This window comes from Lichenostomus cassidix, chromosome 1 (genome assembly GCF_008360975.1).
Source record: "Lichenostomus cassidix isolate B80296 chromosome 1, HeHo_3.0, whole genome shotgun sequence".
NCBI classification, from domain to species: Eukaryota; Metazoa; Chordata; class Aves; order Passeriformes; family Meliphagidae; genus Lichenostomus; species Lichenostomus cassidix.
In genome coordinates this window covers 111,191,871-111,215,690 of record NC_139479.1, presented here as the reverse complement: position 1 = coordinate 111,215,690, position 23,820 = coordinate 111,191,871, and the positions used below count along the sequence as shown (strand labels likewise).

The 23,820-nt window shown below is 40.8% G+C and overlaps 1 protein-coding gene across 2 annotated transcripts in view; it reads right to left on the bottom strand.

Annotated features, from left to right (window-relative positions):
- Positions 1-21,428, bottom strand: part of GABRR3 (gamma-aminobutyric acid type A receptor subunit rho3) — a 34,829-nt gene extending 13,401 nt beyond the window's left edge. Inside the window, exons 1-3 of one of the 2 annotated variants that reach the window (XM_085076637.1) lie at positions 19,493-21,428; positions 11,711-12,220; positions 5,326-5,438 (exon numbers count right to left, since the gene is read on the bottom strand). In XM_085076637.1, the coding sequence (XP_084932763.1) occupies positions 5,326-5,438; positions 11,711-11,838 (241 nt within the window). In that variant the 5' untranslated portion in view covers positions 11,839-12,220; positions 19,493-21,428. Of the gene's footprint in view, positions 1-5,325; positions 5,439-11,710; positions 12,221-15,113; positions 17,457-19,492 lie in introns of those variants that run through there. The other variant, XM_085076647.1, reaches the window with a different exon arrangement.
- Positions 21,429-23,820: the final 2,392 nt, after the last annotated feature.

Here is a 23,820-nt window from a genome sequence, read left to right as displayed (position 1 = left end):
GCCCCAGAGGCTGGTGCACAAGAGTATCAATGGAAATGTTCAGCCAGACTCCTTCACACAACCCAATAAAAGCTTTTATGCCTTTCTAAACTAGTTTTACCCACTTCTTGCTTTGTCTTGATCACAACCTACAAATAGTTAACTTACAAGAAATACCACCTTGTACCAAACACTGGTACAAAAATGCCTGGTTGCAATCTGAGTGAAGTCATCTTTTCTGTATGCCACTGAAATCTAAACCATCTTGTGAACTAAAGACAGGTTTAGCCTAAGTAGAAGTCACTGTGGTATTTAATACCTGATGTGAGCATCGTTCACAAAAGGCATTCACAGATCATTTAAATGCAAACAACAATTTATGTTGAATTATGTGGGTGGAACAGGAGGAGAAGGGAACAGCTCTCAATGTAAAGAAAGCTTTTACCAGTTCCTGAGTCCAGGACAAATCTAAAGCAAATGAAGTTAAATGTCTACATTCAACATTCTTCAAGCAAACAAGGAGCTACCCACAAATCATACCCCAGAATCAGACATCTGACTTTCTAAGCCATATGTTACACATAGGGAAGAAAAGGCTTTTCTTAGTGACAGCTGTTTGAAGTGTGATGATAGCAGTTCTAATACTTTTTGGAATTTCAAACATATCTTACCCAAGCAATCACTCTAGTGTGGGCAAAATTTCCTTTAATAATTCACCTTCCCTGGGCAGATACAAAGGAATTGATCACAGAATTAGAAATCAGAGGCAGCTTATGGTTATGTTGGTTGCATGCACACAAACCAAAGTGCCACATACCCATAAATACACACAGAGACATGATTTTTTGAAAAGACAGCTTTTACTGAATTGGGAACTAATATAAAACCATGTTGGTGGGGACAATGAACAGCATAAAAGAGATCAAAATCTACAGCCAGGAGAAATAAAGTGAATTATTCTAAAGTGAATTAAATAAAAAGGGAATTGTTAGAATTAAATTTGTTCTTGATTAGGTAGAAATGCTAGAACTGTGAAACAGACACCTTAAGCAGAGATTCCTGTTCTTTATCTGAAGAAAGACCATACTCACAATGCTTAAGGAGAAAATACTGTCCAGTCTAGCATTCACCAGACAATTATTAAACCACATCCCCTACCCCAGCCCTGGCCTATCACTAACAGATCAGAGCAGCTGCAAATATTTTCTTCCTATTCTGATTCTACTTTGGCAACAAATGTAAGTAGATGATAAAGACATTAAACACTGCACATATATGCAGCCCTGATCACTTCAGTGTGCTGTTCAATTTTCTAATCTGAAGCACTTTTTTGTTGTTGTCATTAACACAGCCCACAAAGATACCTCTTGGCCTCGGTCTGGTCTAATCCTTCTTGGTTTCTGGGAACATTTCTGTGTGTGATTAAAAATCAACTGCACTAGAAACAGGAATAATTAGCTGTTGGGAACAGGCTGCCGGGAACTGTAATTTCTTCATCCCTTGGATTTGTTTAGCCACAAGAGGATGGTTTTAAAAAAAACATAATTTCAGTAAGATTCAAAAAGGTTCCTAAACCAGCCAGAATAGGAAAGAAATTCATCTACCTCTGTGTCTGCACCACAGCTTTTTCCCTGCTATATTGAGAATTTCAATCTCTAGCTGACCATCAGACAACAGCATCAAATTCACTTTAAAAAAAATAAGTAACCAGAGCAAAGCTGTGGTTTTTATTTCCCGGTTTGACAGAACTGGGGATGGCAGAGAGGATTTTGTTATTAAATTGAGCAGCTTCAGTTGCTTCTGGAGGGTCACTACAAATCATTATTTTAGAGGGATTAGTGACTTTCACAATGGAGGCTCCACAGATTTTCAAGATAATTACTCCTCAGCAAAAAAAACCAGCATTGTTTTCAGAGGGGTTTATCTTTACACAAACCATTTCCAGTCTTTTATTGTAAAGGTTTAAGCATAGCAGAAGAATTCCTTGATGAGCATGGAATGTTTTTAATAGCTTGTACATCAGGCAAATTCTGTAATACCCTTTTTAGAATGGGATATTATGTAAAAAGGATATCTTTTTATCATTTTTAGGATCACTTTCCACAGTAATAATGACTGCTGTAGTGAATTTTATAGTATTTTTATAGTAGCCAGACCTTTGAGCATGCAACAGATTGCACCTGGAGATCCATGAGATAAATGTTGAATTTAGAAACAACTGTATCCCAGTTGGGTTTGTAAGAGTGCACGCTGGAAAAAAAAAAAAAAAAAAAGGTAGAGAAAACTGCCAGTAGGAGACAGAGAACAAGGGGGAATTAAGATCTGTAGTAGTACTTTGTTCTAAAAAAGGCCTGAAGAGAAAGAAAACTGGATAGAAATTTAACAAGCTCAAGGGAAGTGAAGCCTTGTGGATCTCCTTTCTTCTGGCAACGATAGAAACGGGAGAATTACTGGCAATGGTATTTTCTTCTTGTTACTACTGTGTTTCTTTTTTATTTCTGTGAGAAATGAAGGTGGTCTGGTATTAGCAGTAACCAGCTCTTGGAATGGAAGAATTAGCAATGTGAAAGAAAAAAAATCCAGAGGAAGACTATTAAAGCTGTGGTGCAAAAAGGAAAACAACTCGGTGGCAAACAGCTGTTAGAACTGCAGCACTTTTTGAACATACACTGGGCTGTATTTTCTTTCCTTTTCCCCCCTCTTTTACCTTCAGATGAATGCAAATGTTACCAATTTATATTGAAGAGGAAGGAAACATAAAGGGGAGCAATATAATGGGACTTCTGATTGTCTGAAAATTCAGAATTAAGATTATGCTTAACTGCAGATTGGGATGCAAATTGTAAGCAAAGACTGTTACCTCTTAACCAGCTAAATGCTGCTAACTTATTTCCAATAATTTCTAATATTTGCTTATGTTATTATTGTCTATGTTGGTTGAAAAAGCAGAGATGATAAATTTTTAAAAATTAACACACTGTTAGCAAAGGAAACCACAGGTCCTTAAGAAACAATGTAAAAGAAAAAAAAAACTGTGTATACATACATATACCATGTGTTATTTCTACCACTTCTTTGAAATAAGATAGTTCAGAAAACAAAAGGTTATAGATAAATAGATGTATAACAGAAAAGAAAGTATATTTAAAGCATTTCTAAGGATTTGCTCTGAGACCTCCCTCAACATGGAGTTTTGGTTGCTACAGCAGCCTGCATTGTAGCCCTCAGATCTGAGCTGCTGCAAGTCAGAATCTGCTGGGAAGTCTCTGTTCACTGTCTGCTTTTGGCCTGTGCTCACCCTTTCTCGCTGTGCTTAAAACTTGGGGATAATCATTCCAAGAAGTGCTGGCAGCATAATTTCATCTCTTACTTTTTCTCCACTCCCATCTTAAGTTGCCTTCTCACTTCCAAACCTGTCAGAACCATATTACACAGAAGACAACAATCAAACAACAACCACCACAAAAAAATTAGGAAAGGAAAAAACAACATCATCACTACCATCAATTTCCCCCAACAAGTCAAGAGCCTGGCTTAGGGAGTAAGTACAATGTAACAATGTCAAGTTTAAAATTTTTAAGTTTGGGTGTACTGAATTGTTGGTTTGCCTCATTCAACCTCACTGTATAATGAACTGCAGACAAAGTAACATTTTTAAAGAGTAGGATCAGCTTGCCAGCAGCTTGCTGGGTTTGCTTCATCTCAGTGCATTGTGTTTCTGTGGCTTTGATCTCTAATCTCCTGATAAATAGACAATGTCAGGACTAAATTTTAAAATCTACAGAGAGTCAAATTCTTATTGTGTAGCTGGAATGGCACTGCAACCAACAGAGTAATTCCAAAATACACTCACATAAATGACAGCAGAGTTGTGTTCATTTGGTCAAGAAATGGATCTCTCACCTCCACAATTATTTCTATTAACACTGCAGCCAGTAGCATCAATATTCAATAGTTATACTTTAATTTCCCTCAGGTTTTTACCTGTGTATGTTTGCTCAGTTTGCAGATCAAATTCAGCAAGTGCTCCCTCTGCTTTTTTACAAAAGCTGTCATTCCATCTCCCTGACATACCCAGAAAATCACAATGGGGTATAGAGAGGGAAAAAGCCTGTCCCTCTTCTGCAGGTAACGAATAAATACTTGGTTTCCATCCAGCTTTTCTGATCTATTTGTTGTTGCAAATTGATGCATTGTGCTGAGCTGAATAAATCATGTGATGTGGTATGTGACAGATACAGTTTTCTGGGATGATCCAGGGATAAAATACATCCCAAAGTGCTGTCTGCTTTCATGGAAATGCTACTTCCTTTCTGAGGTGACACTCTCAAAAATTTAAATTCCTTGTGTGGTAACAAGAAGATGTCCAGACTAAGAGATATTAGACTAGACAGGTATTAGGCAAGAGGTAATCTGAATTTCTGTTGCCAAGAAACAGACTGTATCTCAACTATTGTTCAAAACAGGCAAGATTTTTGCTGTCTGACAAGAGATCATTTCTATGGTAACAAGAAACCCTTTCCCATTCTCCCAGTGCATCCAAAGAGGCTCTCCTTACCCATTCTCCCTCTTGGCATGATCACCAGGCCCCAGATCCCAGCTGCTGATGTCAACAAGAGCAGCTCCACAGACCTCAGCTTGCCTCCCAGATCTGTTTGTCTAAACAACTGATCACTGGTCCTCATATACTGTATTTTGGCTTCCTAATCCAGAGCAGTTCAGTCTCTTTTCAGGAATCATGGAAACAGAACTGGTGACACAAAGGCTCAGGCAAAGCTTATTAGTGGGGAAGCTTTCTCATTTTCCCTTCCAGGAAGGAGAGTCAAAACTGAATCTGAACTGTGAACATCCCACTGAATATTCCTTTGACCTAGAAGCAATTTAGTTCAATGCAGAAATAATCACCATAGAGCCCAACACCACAGAAACAATATGATAATAAACTGAAGGCCTGTGGGTAAGTTTTTTTTTTTATTTTGTACACAGATTTAGGAGCTGATGGATCATTTCAATCTCTCAGAGTGTTTGATGACAAAGTAATTTGCTAATTGCTACTAGACTGTGCAGTTTACAGGGATATCTTAATCACTGTTCTCACAGAACCATATTATACTAATATTTTTTAATTAGTTCTGTAAAGGAGACAATTTGGACAGTTTCTCCTATTGATACACTAAACACAAAGAAGTCCCTTCATTTCTGTATTTCTTCTTTATTTCCTGAAGTACAACCAATGAGGTGGGCTGCCATTAAGTCTGTCACTCCATTTTAAGTGACAAAGTTCAAGTAAACTTCCAGAGAGAGGATAAACTCTTAGCCAGCACAGTGCAGGCATGTGCTGCTTACCTCCAAATCCAGGTCTCAGGGCAAAGTCATGGTCCTCTATGTGAAGAAGCTGCTCAGATTTAAGTGGCCGTACTTTGGTGCTGTCAAGTTTCCTCATTTTAATTTCTCGTTTGCTATGTTTAAATTTAAAAAAAAAAAAAAAAGAAGAAGTGAGAAGCTTAAATTATTTTTTCTGTCCTGACATTCACAGTGCTAGTCAAATGAAACAGAGACCTGAGAACACTGGACAGCTGAATCTGGCATGTTAAGGGTAACAACTGTGCTAACAAAGCTGGAGAAAAATACATTGGGAAAGATTGGGAAATGAGGTAAGAGGGTGCCTAGGTCCATGAAGAACACCAATTATTTATAAGAAGTCCCAGGAAGAACTACTGGATCCTCTTCTGTTCTTCTCAGTGATTGCAGCTATCATTATATGAGAAAATAGAACTGTTTGAAGTTACTATTCACATAAACACTTGCAACTCAAACTTAGAAATAACACCACATAGCCATGGCTTAGCCACTTCATGCATTATCCATATTACAGAGACAATTATTCGTTTCATTATAAATGTGGTGTTTTGCCTAGGAGCTCCAATGAGTCAATATTTTTTTAAGAAGGACTGAGAAATTATGATCCTGAATCTAGGCACTTGCAGGGGGAATAGCTTTAAGTGGAAAGAGAGTGGGTTTAGATTAGATATCAGGAAGAAATTCTTCACTGTGAGAGTGGTGAGGCACTGGCACAGCTTGCCCAGAAAAGCTTCCCCATTCCTGGAAATGTTCAAGGCCAGGTTGGGTGGGGTTTTGAGAAACCTAAGTTCAAAGTGTCCCTGCCCATGGCAGGGGGGGGTGGAATGAGATGATCTTATGTTCTACTGTACACATTAGGACCACCTTTATCCCAGGAGTGTCTTCATGGTGAGAACAGTGAAACCTGGGAACATATTGCTAGGGCAGCTTTTGAGACTCCTTTCACTCAGGCTATTTAAGAATAGGGCAGACATTTATTTGTAGGAATGACTTGAATACAGCTACTTTGCCACAGGCAAGGAACTCTCCCTAGACACAACTTCCTTCATGCCTTCTGTGATTCTCTGGGACTTTGCTGCCAGCAACTCTAATTATTACTTTAGACTGAATGATAGAAATCTGTTCTGAAGATTGTCCTGGTAGTCAAACACTGCTTAAAGCAAGGTATGGAATACCTTAGAATAAGGTGTATGCCTGTATTTACTTATTTTTCTCCTTCCCCCCTGCTTTTTTTTTTTTCTTGATAAAGAAGCCCAAGAAATTACTTCTAAATTACAGGAATGATGAGGTGGCTGCTGAGCTACTCAGAACTGTTGAGCTTGAACGAATTAATTTACCTTAGTATTCTTGAATGTCTCTGGCAGTGTTGTCTGAATCAAATTACCAGAGTGATCAGAAGGTCCATGAGGCATTCCAAATACAGACTTTCGTTTTCTAAGTATGAAAATCATGTGGATGCTGAAAGGAAAGGCCTTGCTTCAGAGAATTAAAATCACCGCAGAGCAAGCCTGTAGCACGGCAGAATGGGCAGCAGAACTGAACAGCTGCAATGCTCTACATGAGCAAATTCCACTGCTTGGGAACCAGGAGAGGAGAAAATGATGAATTATGTTCAGAATGCCATGGCACAGCTAATACAGTTTGGAAGCATGAGGTTATTTGTCATCTGATGTGCCAAGGAAATGCCTGTTTGATGCTCCGATGATTTCACTGGAAGAAGCAGGCTGGAACTATGATTCATCTATTACAACTTCTCATTAGATGCAAGTCTGTGACTAGGAAGACTTTCCCTGGACAAGAGAGGCAAAACTTAAGCTACCAGGGCAGGAATTTTCTACTTAAAAAGACACTGGGAAGAAACCTTCTGGGATTTTGATATTCCTTCTATTTTTCCAGATGAAGACAAAATAAACAAACATGGCACCTACATGAAAAGCATCTTTTGTGCCCACTTATTTGAACAGCCTATCCAAGCTGCTGTTTTATACACAAATGGTGGAATTCTGTAATTATTTCTACCTGCTATAAAAAGTGGTTGTTCAACATAGGCAAGATCTTGCAGTAATCAGAATAGCACTTTTATTACAAACATACTGCACCTTTTCTTCAATGCCTTTAATTCTTCCTTTGGCAGAATATAAACTTTTACTGGAAAGGAAAATAAATTTATATGCAGAGATATATGTTTATGGTACTTCAAATTAATTTCATGGATACTGGTAACATTTCATTTGTAAAGGTACCAAAACTTAGAAAAAAATTATAAACATTTCTAATATCATTAAAAAGTAATACACTTCTCTTTCACATTTTTTTCTCCTTTTGCTGCTTCTCCAACCCAAGGCTAAGAAGTGTTCTCCAGCAGATACTCCTTTAACACCAACATCTGGGCTCCAGATGTTGCTCCTTGGCTAAGAGTTACAGTACTGAATTGTCCTCACTGCGGCATTAAAGCTATTTAACTGTTGATTCAAAGGGAGAGTCGTGTATGTATTTGTTTACTCCAAACAAATCTAACTATTCATCAGCACTACAGTATTGTGAAATCACCAGCAGATGTTTTCTTGAGTGCTTCTTCCCATGGCACCAATTCCATCAAAAAGCAGGAGAAACAGATCTGACTAGCCTAGGTCTCAGAAAAGCTTCCTCAGGTCAGTTAAGATATACTTTTCATTTTCACAGAAGCACAGCAAAAGCACAGATTATATTTGAGTGGCCTGGCACCCTGGTCTCTTGATTGTGCCACTTTGAGCAGCACACCATGGTCCAGAGATCTAAATACAGCCATGGACTCTGCACATTCATGGTATGGCAGATGTCAGGCTGTGGTGTTTGAGAGGAAAACCCACAGAATTGCACAACCATTTAGGTTGGAAAAGACCTTTAAGATCATGGAGTCCAACCATTAACCCAGCCCTGCCATGTTCACCACTAAACCATGTCCTTCAGTGCCACATCTACACATATTTTAATCGACCCCTTCCATGGGCAGCCTGTTCCAGGGCTTGACAGCCCTTCTGGTGAAGAAATTTTTGTGAAACCATAAGCAGATGGTTTTGTGAAACCATCAGAAGACAGATGCACCTAAGCAAAGGAAATCTCTCTTTACCTATCTGGGGTAGTAGTCACACAGAGAACTCTGGTATTGGTGTAGATCTGGGCAATGTTAAAAATTTATTGGTCTCAGTGAGGCACATGCTCAAGAAACTACTGCTTCTAGTTATAGCTGTGCTATCCACAGCTGTATTTCAGGCTAGATTTTACATTATGCAAATTAAATGTCAGCCTTTAATTACATTCCAAAAGAGGTCATAAAAAGCACTGGAGGTGTTTCAGACCACATAGGGAATTCACTGGTTTTGGTATTTGTATATTAAAGTAATGGGAGCACTAACTTCTTGGCTGAAAAAGAGAGAGGAATACTGTTTTGACACTTCCCTACCCAATACTATTGCATAGACCTTGGTATTTGACAGAGCTCTCAAAGAGCAGTCACTGCCTACAAAACCAAAGCAGCTAATTCAGAATTAATTAACAATGGACAAAGTTGTGTGCAGGCTTTGAAGACAAATTTAGCTGCTCCTACCTAGCCTAGAAAACCATTAGCGAATGAAAGGTCAAAGATCTGCAAAAAGGGTACTTAGATCATTTTTGGTTAAAGCATTTAATCACTTAATGCCATCAGTGTAGGTCCATAAACCAATGGCATTCATGGGATTGATGTGGTTTGTGTCCCATCTGGTTGTCTGGTTGTCAAAAGTTTATGCTGGTTCAAGGAGAAATCGGACAAGTCCATGGAAAATAAACCCACTGAAGATCACGAAATCTGCAGAAATTATATCCAACACAGAACGTTGCTGGAGGAAATTTGGTGATTTGATAGAGCTGTGAATATTAGGGAAAAATGACTTGTTTGCCCTGTCCTTTATCATCCAAGGTTGTGCTTGCAAGCCCTTATTATAAACTCAGTATGGTACAGGGATCCCTGGTAAGATCCTGCATGGCTGTTCTTCTGTTTTAGAGCTTTGCTAATCATATGGTAAAAGTTCTTGCTAGGAAAGTAAAGAAAGACTTTTCTCCCTACCACACTTTCATATTCAGAATGAAACTAGGTAAATTTATGAGACAAATACTGTTAAGGTGCCTTTTATGAAAAGAATACCCTAGAAGTCATGGCCATAACTTTCTTTCCAGTGTGGTGTCCCCAAGATACTCTGGCTACCACTAAATCAAAGTTATCCAAAAGGTAGAAGTGACAGAAATCTTATTCCAAGGGGAGTCTGTGGGATTATACAGCCGTGTGATCTCTTAAATGTTTTAATACATGTATCAAATCTTGAAGCCCAGATAAATGTAATAATCAAAACTGTACAGTTCTCTCTCTCACACGTGAAAATGGATTTCTAATTTTTCAGTAACATCAGCAATAGGTACTGTGAAAAAAACCTAATATTTTGACAATCAAATGTTTTGTTCTTTGCAGTAGGAAATGGACCATGAGAATAATCGCTTTCTCATGTACTTTTGGTTAATGCTTTAAAATCTTCTTTACAGGAGAATGCAGACAAATAGCTTTGGAGGGAGAATTGGGTTACTCTATTAAAACAGTGGAACTTGTAGGTTAAGTAACATTTTCACATGGGATTCTTTTTAAAAGGCCACCCATTTAACCAAGGCCATCTGTCAGCTGTGTCCCTAATAACCCTAGTGCTAGCTGAAAGATTTTTTCCCCAGAAAGAAAAAGATGCTGGTGGAAAGTCAGACCCTGTTGCAATGTACTGGAGCATAATGCTGCCTTTAGAACAAAAGCAGAGAATGAAACAAAGAGAAATTAAACACATTTGGATCCTTTGCAGAGAAAAGCTGATTTGCAGCTGTTAAGCTTTGGGATCCTCTGTGGCTCAGATTCTGCAGTCTTCTTCCCAGCTCCAAATCACCAGGACCTCAGAAATAAGGATGTGGGATGCCAAAGCATGCCTTGTGCAAAGAAAACTGCCCTACCAGGCAGCATCAGATGAGAATGCAATCCTGGCATTCCTCCTTGTTCCTACTCTTCCTTTTAACTGCTTCCTGAGACTAGCAAAGCACCCGATTAAACCTTATGTTGATACTGGAGCTAGTTCTGTTTATTTTCCTTTGTTATTACAAATAACTGTGCACCAGCACTCAGACTGTTTGAAACAGCCTGATGAACAGCCATTCCTTTCATGAGCTTTTGGCTTACACTGAACTTGGACCCGTAACTTCAGAAAGAAACCCAGAAGTACTGAGTGACACAGCATCTCTGGGCACCTCTGTTGTGTCATCTGTTAGCTTGCATTGCTAAACATGATTTTATCAAGACATGTGGGGTTCCAGAGATATTTCACTGCTGGAATATTGCATTAAGTGGTGATACAGGAAGTTAAAAGCTGTGCACCTGCTACACAGCACGCAACTGGAGGGAAAAGAACAGATTAAACATATCAAAGGAGTCCAGTTATGTTACTTTTATTCAATATGTGATATTGTGCAAATAAACTATGAAGTCTACTGCTCATTTTAGTAGGGGGTCAAGCACATTGAAAAATCTATCCCTCATCCTTCTTTAAATGGAGCTAGTTATTCCCAAGAAAGAGAATTTTTTCTTGGATTATCACTGGCAGCCATTGGTGTGTTCAGAGTATTAGATTAATCTAGAAACAGGTTGAGAGACTTCACATGGCAGATGTGAACTGCCTTCATGGGGAAAAAGCACTGACACTTTGCACAGAAACTTACCTGTCCAAACCTCTGTATAATTCATTTTCAACCAGATACTCAACTAGAAAGACTAAGAACAGAGACAATCTTCAATATCTAAACGCATTAAATACATTCCAGAAAGGGAACATGCTGCGTCATCACTACAAATAAAGTGTTAATCACCTCATTTAGTGACATTAAAAGGTCTTCTGTATCTTTATAGTGTAGCTACCCTGCTGTTTAGGTAACAGAACTCACTTTATGATGTTGGCATAGAACTTTGGAAGGCATTTCTGCTTCTTGTGATGGGAGTGAGAGGGCAAGAATACTTGGAACATCACAGTAATAGTCTGGTATCACAACAGCAGCTTTGTATCACACCAGGTAAAAGAGCTGTGTGTGGGTGTGAGTGGGTACATAACTGCATATATATGAAACAGTCTGAAATTACAGTATGAAAGGTCTGGTTATGAAAAATTAATTAATAGTTCACCATTTCTGTTTTGGGAACACCCTATCAATAGTATGCATGCTATAAATCCAGAAACTGGAAAAACATGATGGTGAATGAAAAGGGTGTGCTGAAAGGTGGCTGCCAGCAGGAAGTCTACCAGATGAACACAGAGAGAGAAAGTCTATTTCTTACCTGGTATGTTTTCTTGACAATGACATTTGTTGCCGACGATGAAGACGATGATGGTGACTGTGAGAACTGTGTAGCACTGCTGTTGGCCATAGGCAGCTGAGGAACAGAAGTTTCATGACCAGGACCATCTCTTCCAAAAGAGGAATGCACCTGATCAGCCAATCCACCTTGCTGACTTCTTATTTTTAGTGTTTTTACTGTTTAGAAACAGCATAGCAGACAAAAGATGCACGGGAAGCAAGGCATCACTGAAGAGAGAAGACAGGGGCATCCCAGTTCTGATGTCCTCACCGAGTTCCCCTCGTATTTTGGCAAATCATAAATATTCCCTCAGCTCTACATCCCTGCAGCATCTGCTGTCCAACCAGAAGCACCTTGTTTTCAGCACTGTGGTAGGTAGGGCAGTTTGCTTGGCCAGGCTGCTTTCCTCTGATCCATTGCTGCCACTCTTTCAGCAGAGGCGCGTTTTTAAATTCTCCATCACCCGCTCGGTAACCTCTTCAACATAGCCTGTGCAGGCAAAGTGATGTCAAACATTTAATCCCCCTTAAATCCCACACAAAACCATACAAAAATCTGCTTTAATGACAAAGGTCTCTAAATTAATCTTGCTTTCTATATATGTGTGTATCTGCACAAAATCATCTTCTGCACAGATCAAGCTCTCTTGTTAACTGGCTACATTGCTCTGTCTTCCCAACCATTAACATCAATTCTGTCTCTGTGAGCTGCCAGCATTTTGTCAGTGCATACACACTTCCTTTTGAACAGAACAGTATCACAGCAGAAGCCCAAACTAAAAATCATCTCCTGTTTTGATGTTCCCCAATAACAGAAAATGCAATTTTTCTCCCTCTCCTTTTTCTTCGTCTTTTTACTAAGCTCTGCAGCTATTTATTTTACCCTAAATTTACGAAGTATGTGCACATCTAAGATCCAATCCTTTCACCAATCCTAATTTTATCTTTATTTCATTTAGACTGCCCTACCTGTTCAATAACAGGTTGAATAGCAAAACATTTTACTAACAAAATGTTGCTTAAGCAGGAACTTGCACATGGCAGCTACAAATGACAGTAAGATTTCTTAGGGGCTTAAAAGTGGGCAATATTGGGGACACATCTTCTTAGCTGGCACAGTCAAATTTATCCTTTTCAAGCCATCAGCAGGTTCAGTCATTATTAAAACTGACAGCAGACATTTATTTTTCTTTATCTAGAAAATCAGAAATTTGAGACTGAAAGTTTAGGAAGTGGAAATACCCAACTCCTGTCTTAATAAATGGAGGAGTAATTCAGGTCTCCTGGGACGAGGCTTCTTCTTAAGTAAGACAAACCCAGGAATAAAACCAAGCCCAACACTGTGTCTGCTGAGACTATTAACACCCACACACCCTGGGACAGAAATTCTGTGATGTGGGCATCTGCCTCCTCAGAACCTCCCTGAGATTTCCAACTAACTTCACCTGGGCCAAGAAACAATTCTCAGATGCAAATGATTTCCAGGTGGAGGTTACCAGTGGACAGCTAATTCCCACTCTTAGATTGAATTGGGTGGCCTGGATCAAAGGCTTTCAACCCTACTATCCACCTCATTCAGCTGTTTAATAATTTAATCCTTTCCTGCTCAGCAAATTTATGGAAGATCATTTGCAGCCTGGCCCAGGGATAGTCAGATAGTGCTTGTGGTGTACTCCCAGGGAGGAGTTCTTAGACATGGTAAACACAAGCTGCAGTTAGTAAGACCTCCAACAGGTTCCATTAATTTGCACTATGATTTGGGTGGAAAAAGGAAAATAAAGCAATAACTGTAATGAGAATTTATTCCAGCCAGAGATAACACAAGTTCCTGAGCCAGTCTGGTTAAGTTGCCTAGTCTCACCCAGCCTACACATATCAAAGTATCAGCCCGCTGATTAAATTACATGTAAGAAAAAGTCAAAGAGCCTTTGGATTCTCTTCTTTCCCCACACAAGCACAGGGAATGCAGCAAATGAAATAAAAAGCAAACTACACTGCAGGCTCTGTGATTAATACGTTACCACATTTCTGCATGTCTGGCTACCTGCACATCCATCAGAATTAACTCATTTCCAACCATTTTCCTCAGCAATAAAAAAACCAACAACCCAACATTTATTCCCTGCTAATTCTAGTTCACATTGTTTCCAGACACTGTGGAGAAAGCCATGTTTTAGATGTTAATTTAATCCTTAGCTGAAACCACTGGCTGTTATCCCCACTAAGCAGGAGACATGGAATGGGGAGAGAGAGGATGTTCCAGGTGCTGAGGTTATCCACCAAGAGCTCTGAAGGGTACTCGTGGTTACATCATGTCATGCTGCTGTAGAAACGTGCTGATTTTGTGTGCTGACCTCAAGGAATTCAAAGGAGTCCATTAAAAATAAATAAGTAAAAATGGCTTGGTGGATTTATTTTCCAGCTGGAAAAGGGAGCACTTAGAAGCCCTGCTCCAGAGAGCTGGCTCTGCAGAATGACTGGCATGCCTCTGGCCAAGCTGCCCATGGATGTCCCTCCTTCCAGGAGTGGGGAGTCTTTAAGGAGACACAGGAAATGAAATGCTGTTTTCACTGAGCTAGCAGCACCCCACTGGTTTATTACTGCTGGCTGTAGCAACAACTTTACCACTAAGTGGTGCTGCTGAAAAGACTGCTCCATGGAGGATTTCCAAAACACGCTGAATGTTTCCTTGGCTGTTCCTGCTAAAATCTGCTCTAGCCAAAAAAAAAAAAAAAAAAAAATAGAGAAAGGGCTTGATGCATTGACATATTCCACCACCTTCACCCATTTGATGTCATAAATATACCTTGCCTAAACACACCAAAAATCTAAGCACTACCCCTCTATCCTATGGCATATTTCCAGAAACAGTCTAGCCCACACACGTGGAATCTCCAGGAGCCATTTCTGCAGAGGGGATTCAAAAACACTTCCATTGATGGGCGTGAATATCAGTGAGGGCAAATCCACAGCAACAGGGTTTCTTCATGCTAGACCTGTTTTCATTTCCTCTGAGGAAAGCAGCATTACGCAGAGCAGATTATAATATCATTATAAATTACCATTAAGAAAACAGGTTAATCCTCTAAACATTTGTCAGTAATAAATTCTAAAAGGATCTCGCTTTGGAGAAGAATGAAAATAAAATAATACACTTTGCTTGTACTGGGCAAGTTGCCGATCAGTTCCTGCATTTAAACACAGAGCACTCTTTCCTATCAGAAAAATATTTCTTTAAAATTATTCCTGCTCTGTAGCCCATTAAAAGTTTGCTGTGCTTATCTTTCTGGGACAAAACCCAGCACATGGTAACAGTGCATCAGCTCACTGGAACAGTTTGCAAACAAGCAAGCAAGGAAAAGAAGCAAAGGTGAATACACCACCTGGTATCAGAAAATGAGATGCCTTCTTTCAGTCAGCAAAACACAACATCCCTTCTGGTAATTGCAATCTGGAACCACAGACCCCTCTCCACCACAGATCACAGAGCAAAGAAGCTTGACAACAGCTATTGTAAAAACAAGAACAGAAGAGTAACAGGGACGAAGAAATGCTTCAGAGGCTGGAACTTTGCAAAAAATCTGATCACACCTAAAGGCCATTTTAAACATATGGAGATGAAAGACCACAGCACACTAGCACTTTTCCATCTGTAAATCAACAGCAGTGAGAAGAGTTACAATGTGGAATGGGGAGCGTAGGTTTATATGGCATGTATTTTTTAATTCTCTTAATCAGAGAATGAAATATGAAGAAGAAAACATTAATAAGAGTCTCCTGAGAGGCACTCACTTATAAACAACCAGCAAATCACAGAAAGCAGATTAACCAGAGCCATGACTGTGTGGATGCAATGCTGCAGCACAGGAATAGACAGCATTTTGCTTTTCTATAGTAACAGACTCAGTGCAGAGCACTTACCATTTATATCATGGAGACTTATAAAATTAATGTTAGAATTAAGGACAGTTTGTCCTGCTTATATTAACACAAATCAAAAACCAAGTTTCCAAATAAGATATCCATTCACATTTCCTAACAGGATGAAGCGGGAGGAAAGCAGAGACTGACAATTATGATTCCACTTTGCAGATCTCAGAACAGAGCAAGTGCCTTTCCTTCTCATTACAGAAAAAAGAAGTTGTTGTTTTTCACTAAGGTTAAGTCCAGTTCATTAAAAAGTCATGGTCATCTAAACAATTGCCTGAACACAGTTGTGTGATATGAGGTCTCCTCAGGTGTGACAAGAATCCTTTCACAAACAAGGCATGGGATCTGTACAAAGTTTGCAGCTTTTAAGAGCAGAGCTGGACAGTTTCCACTAAAATGGCCAAAGACTGGAGACCAAATCCCACTCCTGAGAATTGTCCAGTTTCTTATTGTCTTCGTCCACTGCCTATTCACCCAAAGGATTCTTTTAAAACTGTAGTGTGGGATCCTGACAAGCCCATAATCCACCAAATACAGGTATATTTTCCTATATAAAACAGCATCCTAATACCAGGCTTGAACAGATGACTCTGTTTGGCAGGAGGGTCTTTTCTACTTTTCCTTCAATTTACAAAACTCAGGCTTCTCTTTGCTCTAGAGCTGTGCTAGCTACACACTTTCGTGGTAAAATCAGATATTTGGTTTGAAAGAGTGACAAGAAAGACAAAGAAAAACCACACACTTCCCTGACTCTTTGCATTCCCCATTTTCCTAGAGTCTCTAAATCAGGGATTCTTTCATCATTCTGCCCTGGACAGAACAATCACTGAATTAATTTCAGCCCTAAATCCCTTTACTTAGCTTCTACAGCAACAATTCTGAACTGGCTCTGGTTAAGAAACATCTGCATCTTGAGGGTGATCTCTGGCAAAACAAGCAGCCACATTCTTCCCAGATTTACACTTCTCCCAGCCTCAGTCAGAAAGACAAAGTTTTCTGCCACCTCATGCTGACCATAGGCTTGGGGACAGGTACCCTACTCCTGCATGTATGTCCATTTGTTTCCAGAAGCAGTTTCTAGAGTTTGCTTCCTTATTTCTGTGGGATTTTTTTTTTTAATCTTTTAGCCTCTTTCCTAAGTGAGGGAGGATCAAGGGGATGACCCTTAAGCCCAAGCAATTCTCAGAAAGGGAGAGTTTGCAGCAGCATAGTGTATCCCCAAGAAGGCTACTTTGCCATATGTATGGCCTAAACACTGTTTCAATCCCAAAAGCAATATACACTGCATGAGATTTTTATTTTTCCTGATTTCCTAGGCAGTCTGGCCAACAGCACAGTCTCTCGTCAGTACTTACCAGTCAGATCTTAACTGCTACCTGAAGTTCTTCTGGCTCATTTCCCTCCACAGACTGAAACAAAACAATTCAGCAACTGTGTTTTTTTCTTGCTGCCAAACTGATGTTTCTTGAGCGTTTTCTCCAACATTCTCTCTTATCCAGGAGACAACAATATATCTCCGATGGGAACTAATTTAGGAAATGTATTGCATCTCTACAAAGCTCCTTTTCTGTCACCAATGAACATGAGGAGAAAAAAAATTGTTGAATAGTGGGGGAAAAAATGCCTTTCAACTTTGGCACTGCAAACTTTCTTATCTTACAGTGAAAACAGAGACAGATTTATTGATTAAAGTCTGATCTCTACAGGCCCCAAAACAGCATCAAAAGCCATCAGGCACAACTCTCAGTGGCTGTTTTCCAGGCTTTTCTCTCCCATTGATATCTTCCAGAGCAACATATGTTAACATCACAGAGCAGGTGCTCATTTCAAACTGGGAAGCCAATTTTTACTACATGAATCGTAGTCTTGAGTAAATATATATTTAAGTTTATATATATATTTGAGACTTACGAGCAGGTAGCTGCATTTGGGTTTTCTAAGGCTTTACAACTTCTGTTTTCCTATTGGCTTCCAAAATTGTAGTTCTAAATCAATAAACATCTGAACAATTCAGATTAAAATTTTGAAGGAGAGAGAAGCTAAATGATGGGATAGCAGCAGAGAAGGTTAGTTGGAAATTTGCTCATAGAATCACAGAATGGTTTGGGTTGGACAGATGTTAAAGATTATCTCATTCCAATCCCCTGCCATGGGCAGGGACACCTTCCACCATATCAAAACCCCATCCAACCTGGCCTGGAACACTTCCAGGGATAGGGCATTCCCAGCTTCTCTGGGCAAGATGTGCCAGTGCCTCACCACCCTCACAAGGAGGAATTTCTTCCTTAAGCTGTAGCACTTGCCCAAGCTCTAGTGCTCCTGTTCATTATTTCCCTGTTAACATAAAGAAAATGCTGTACACGTGTGGGCTGGGAGATACCATACAGGTGTGCTGGCTCTGCCATGTTCCATCCCTAAAAGATACATCAAGTACCGCTGAGATCACCAACAAGAAGGAGCACCTTCACTGCAACATCACCCTGCTGTGCTGCTTTCAGAGCAGAAATCCTGATCCAGTCATTGCCTTCAGGTTCAGGAAAAGCTGAGGGGGATTCTGGAATGTGTCAGTATGGGTTTCTGTGAGACAAAAAATGTCACACAGAGAAATCTAACGTGACAGGTCTTCCAGCTCTGCCGCCTCACCCTTGGATGCTGACATGGGACTCAAGACAGGCCAACTGTCCTTTTGTCCTCTTTTTATTTTTGTGGGGAAAAAACCCAGGGTTGCTCACTATTTCCCAAACCCCTTCGTTGTCCACAAAAATCAGATTCATTACCCGGTGTGCCACACAGTAATAATTACACACCGAGAGACAGTGGTGTTTATTTCAGGGCTGTACAAGCCTGGCTGCTCCCTGGCATTCCACAAACCAAGCACCCCGACTATCAAAACTGTTTAGTATTTATACATATTAGCAAACAAAGGAATTAGCATTCATTGGCCACACGTTACATACTTATTAATTAGTATCCTATCTCCTGTTGGTTAGTGATTCACTTCTCATGCTAATTAAAGCATGTTTTTCCCTTCTTTTGGGTCGGTGGTCCCTGAGTCAGTGGGATCCCGATTTGCCCTTGCCAGGATTACCTTGTACCCAGCTTGAACTGATTTCAGCACAACTCCGGAGCTGCCTTAAGTGGTTTCTTCCTTATCTGGTGGATATTCCTTATCTTATCTACCTAAACAAGGCAATTCTGCCGACAGTTCATTTGTCTTCCTAACACCTGGGCACCACTTGGCGCTTGTTGGTTCCTCTCTTTTCCACGGATTAAATCTCCCTTCTCGTTGAGAAGGCTTGAAGGTACACACTGATCAAACATCAAAGAACATCCTTTCGTAAGAAAACAATTTACACATTCCGCATTTAGCGACACTTTCCCGATAAAGGCGGCTAAAGCGCGGTGTCTCCTCACGGCTGCCCTCAGCAGCCCTCAGCAGCACCGACATGGCGGCCGTTCCCGCCGAGCGGCCGCGAGATGGCAGCGCCCGCCGCCCCACGGCAACCCCGCCGGCAGCCGCGGCTCCGGGGCTCCCGCGGGACCGGAGGAGGAGGAGGACGGAGGTGCCCTGTCCCGCCAGTGCCTCCGGTGGGGAAAGTGGTGAGGGAGAGAAGGGTGGGGAAGGGGGAAGGAGAGAACATGGCCGCCGCAGGTGGGAGGGGAGGGGACGGCAGCCCTGAGCGCACCTGAGGGAGCCAGGCCGCGGGGGAGGCGAAAGGCGTGTGAAGGGCAGGGGGTGGGAAGTGTAAGATGATAAAAAGAGATGGGAGCAGCAGCAGTGAGCGGAGAAAATGTGTTTGTGAGGCTGGCCTAATGTCCAAGAGGATCCCACCTCACGAGTCCACGTCCAGCAGTCTGCTGTTCCTCAAAGTAGCCTCCCTGATGTTCCTTGCAGAGACTGACTGCCAGCCCCTCAGTGCGGGAACAAAACAGGCTCTGGTGGCTGTAATCTTAACGCCTTCAGTAATCCCCGCTGGATTTTATAGTGTGAAAGACCACTGGAAGTTAGTTAAAATGGAAATAAAGGCAGCAGCTTCATAAAGTATGACAAGAAGGTGAGGGAACAGATGGGAGTTCAGTCGGACTTACTGGAAATGAGACCTCTAGGAAAAGGTGAAGCCATTCATTAGTAAGAAATGAGCACACCGCCTCACAGATAATTTGGTATTGGGAATAGCCTGTTTACTCTATGTACATTAAGAATGTTCTAGTTAGTGATCGTACACAGGAGGAGTCTGCTCAGGATGGTGTTCTGCCTGAAGCAGCAGCATCCCAGAGCCTGCAGCAGGAGCTCCTCAGCCTCCTTGCACAGTGAGGGATAAACATCTCCCTCCTTGTGCTTGTCCTGAATGTGCTGCTGCCACCACCACCTCTCACTGCCAATCTTTGTGCTTTGTTTTGTTGCTTGTATTGGAGACCTCTAAGTATTTTTAATCTATTTGGCTGCAGGACGCCCCGATTTCTCTGAGTCCTTGTGATTCACGTTGCACATAGGGTGACACAGCCCCAGCCCAGATGCTGGCTTGTGCCATCAGGCTCAAACACATCCTCCACAGTTGTGTAAGCTGACCCAGACACGGTGTCCTAGTATCGTGTGGCCCCTGCCAGGTTACATAAGGTGACACACCATCTGCACTGGCATCTGTGACCTGATGCAGGTGGCATCGCTTTGCAGCACATGTTGAGAGGCTCCTTACAGCCTATGTCCTTTTGTTCACTTTTAATCTGATCACCTTAGCACAAGGCATTCCTAGCGACTCAGCAGTGGCTTTCATCTGTCACCAATACTAGCAGGAGTGTCAAAATATATATGGTGGAAATAAACACGACAGATTTGCTGAGGTGGAAATAATTTGAGAGCCAACATAGTGGGCATTTTGCCCCCAATCTTCAGAAGTTGTCAAGTGCGAAAATTCAGCATGACTTGAAGATAAGGGATTTTAAATAGCAGATAAAGCTATTTTGCTTGCCTCCTACTTTGTTAGTCTTGACTGGTCACGCTAAAAAGTTTTTCCACTGACAACAGTAAATAAAATTTTGTTTTACAAGGAGCATGGGTCTGCCAAGTAATAAATTACAACCTACAGTGTTTAGGAATATGCTATAGAAAGGAAGGTGGCAAACTTGCTAGGTATTCCTGTGGGGGTCACCATAGTATGTGGACTTGGAGAATATGAAGAGAAAGGGAAAAAACATATGCTTGGGAAATGCAGAGCTACTCCAGCACCCAGAGATGGCAGGAGTATGATTAATACTGTTTGGATGGAGGAATGTACATGAAAACTCATGGCTGAGACATTTCCAGAAGTATGAGCTAACTAAGACTTGACCTTGAGTCCTAGTCAAAAAAAAAAAGGTTAATTTTCAAAGGCTTTATGCCTCTTTTTGAATAAACACTGTGTTGATTAAAACCTGTAGCACAGCCATGGGTTTCACAGGCTCAGGGATTCAGCACCTAAGAAACCTCTCCAGTATTTCTGAAGTGGGTTTTTTCTTCCTGTAACAAAGGAGCTTCGCTCAGCACACAGAGGGCGACGTGCAGCTGTTATCAATGCACACCGTTGTGTAACTCCCTTGATCAGCCCCAGCCAGCACAGATATCCCCCAGCCCCAGAACAGGCAGAGTCTCCAGCACACCCAGAGGTACAATCAGCAGCTTCAGCCCACAGCCCACGACTCCCAGCCCTGCCAGTGTCTCACAAACACACCCCATGTACGTGCATTGATGGATTAACTGGGGGTGTGGGTGCCTCCCACCAGTGGGGACAGTGAAGTAGGTGTTCGTAAAAAAAATCCCGCTGAAAATAGGTGTGGTGAGAGCATCCCTGTTTGCATCGTGTGAGTCTCATCCCACTGCATCCAGAGAGCTCTGAGCAGGAGGCAAGAAGCTCAGGGCTCCATTTTGCAATTTGTGACATGTCAGAGAAAGAGAAACTGATTCTGATTGCCTCAATGTAAAAAAAATATTTCTCTCTTTTCTGCTTTTCACAATGCTTCTTCTGCCTCTTTGCTTTTCAGGCTGCAGATCAAGGTGTTCAGCAACAGAGAAAAGGACAGTGTAGAGAGTCCAGCTTATCACAATTCAGTGCAACAGAGAGACAGGGTCAATTATTAAACCATCAGCAGCCTGCAGGGCTTTCAGCATTAGGTAAGGAAAGCTGTTTGAAAAGATACTTTCTCTCCTGCAGCATTAAGTGAACATATGCAAATTGTATTTTTTAGGGTATTTGTAGTTGAGAGCATGGGGCAAACATCCACTGCTCAGTGTCCATAGAGTTTCCAGCCCTTCTGTCAATTCCCTGATCCTGCAGGACCTTAATTCCACTCTGTATAAAAGCCGTGCAAAAATATATGTTAACACAGCTATTACTACTGCATGAGAAGTCAGGCAGCTATATCACTACTGCTAAATATTTTTCCTTATTAAACTCTAGATCAGCAATGCTCTGGTATGAAGCCTTACCTTAGGAGGAAAAAGTAGGGTTTAGAAAGATGGTACTTCATCATCTAAAGTCAGCCTGGAAGTGCAACTATGCAAATTGAAGTAAAAAGCAGTCATGACGCTTAACATCCACTGGCAATGATTCACACTTCTGTTTACGCTTTGCAAATCCTCTTTGCCTTAAATTTTCTCTTGGGGACATGTGTTTTTACAAGACAATTTCTCACTTTCATCTTCTCCTGCCCAGAACACAGCTAGTCAAGTCAAGGGTGTAACTCTCAGCAAACCTTACCAAGTATAGAAAAGGATTAGATAGGGGTGTTATTAGTGGCTTTGTCATTGCTGAAAATAATGTATTTTCATTACACTGGAATATCCTACTTTTTCTAAGATCTTACACAAGACAAAGGGATGATTTGTACCATGCAGGTAAGAGGAATTCAAATTAAAATAGGCAGCATAGGTCAGGATGCAACAATAGTCGTGCTGAAGTAAAAGCTTATGAATCATCTCCAGTGGGGCTTTCACAGTGTCAGAACAAAACTCTTTTATTCTTTTTCTTTTTTCTTTTTCTTTTTTTTTTTTTCTTTTTTTTTCTTTGTGAAGACAGAGTAGTTGTTACTCATGTAAAAGTTCAAGAGAAGAACCAAGGGATCATCAAAAATACATTTTACCTTTTCTGGTGATGGTGGGAGACTTTAAAACATTCTAAAAGAGCCAAAAGAGCATCTTGGCTTTCATTGCTCAACAGATGCAAGATTCCACTTTAGCCCAGTGGATTGAGTAACAGACTGTGAGGAGACAGGGAAAAGAACAAATGCAGACACACTTTGATTAAATAGGTACATTCATATGCCCAGTAGAACCAAGTATTTCAGGCCAAGCTCACTTCCTATTTTCTTTAGTACTGCATTTTAGAGATAAAACACAATTGCTCACAATTTTTACTGGAGTAGAAGGAGGAAAGTGATTTTCTTCATGCTCTCAAAGCCCATTGAAAATACTTAAAAAAAAAAAAACAACAACAACAACTCCCCCCCCCCCCCCAACAACAACAATAACAATAAACCACCTTAATGAAAATAAGCCTTTTAAACCCAGGTGCATTTCTAAAGACTTCAGTCAAGGACCAGCAGCAGATCAAGATCAAAACCAGAAAATAGTGTTTCCATCAAAAGGAGAAGTCTTTTTGGAGACTGAACTGGGCTGATGGAAGAGGCTGTTCTCAGAAGTATCTGATATTAAAGGGTTTCCACTATGAAATGAGTTGTTAAATAAACAACCATCAAAATAACGCTACCTTTTCTAAAGTGACTTGAGTGTAGGGATTAGAAAAAAAAAAAAAGGAAAAAAAAGTAGGTGTTCTACCACAGATATCTGTTCAGCTGAGCGGGAGGATCAGGAAAAATGTCTCTTCAAAGCTAAACTTCTGCTGGTTCTTCTGATAAATGGAGGAGTCTGTTTCATTCAGAGTTTTTCCTAAATTTAGTCTGGCCTGCAACCAAGACACAATCTCTACCCACTCCATGAGATTGTCTACCAGTTAATAGCACAGCATACCTAATGAGCATTGAGAGGACTGGGGCACAGTTCCCTGGAATTCTTCAGACACCAGAACAACTCTTAAACTTCCACTGCAAGCTTTTGGTTACAGTGGATTTCAGGAGGTGGAAGTGTTTGTGAAAACTCGGGGACATTTTTGTCATCTCTGTAGGAAT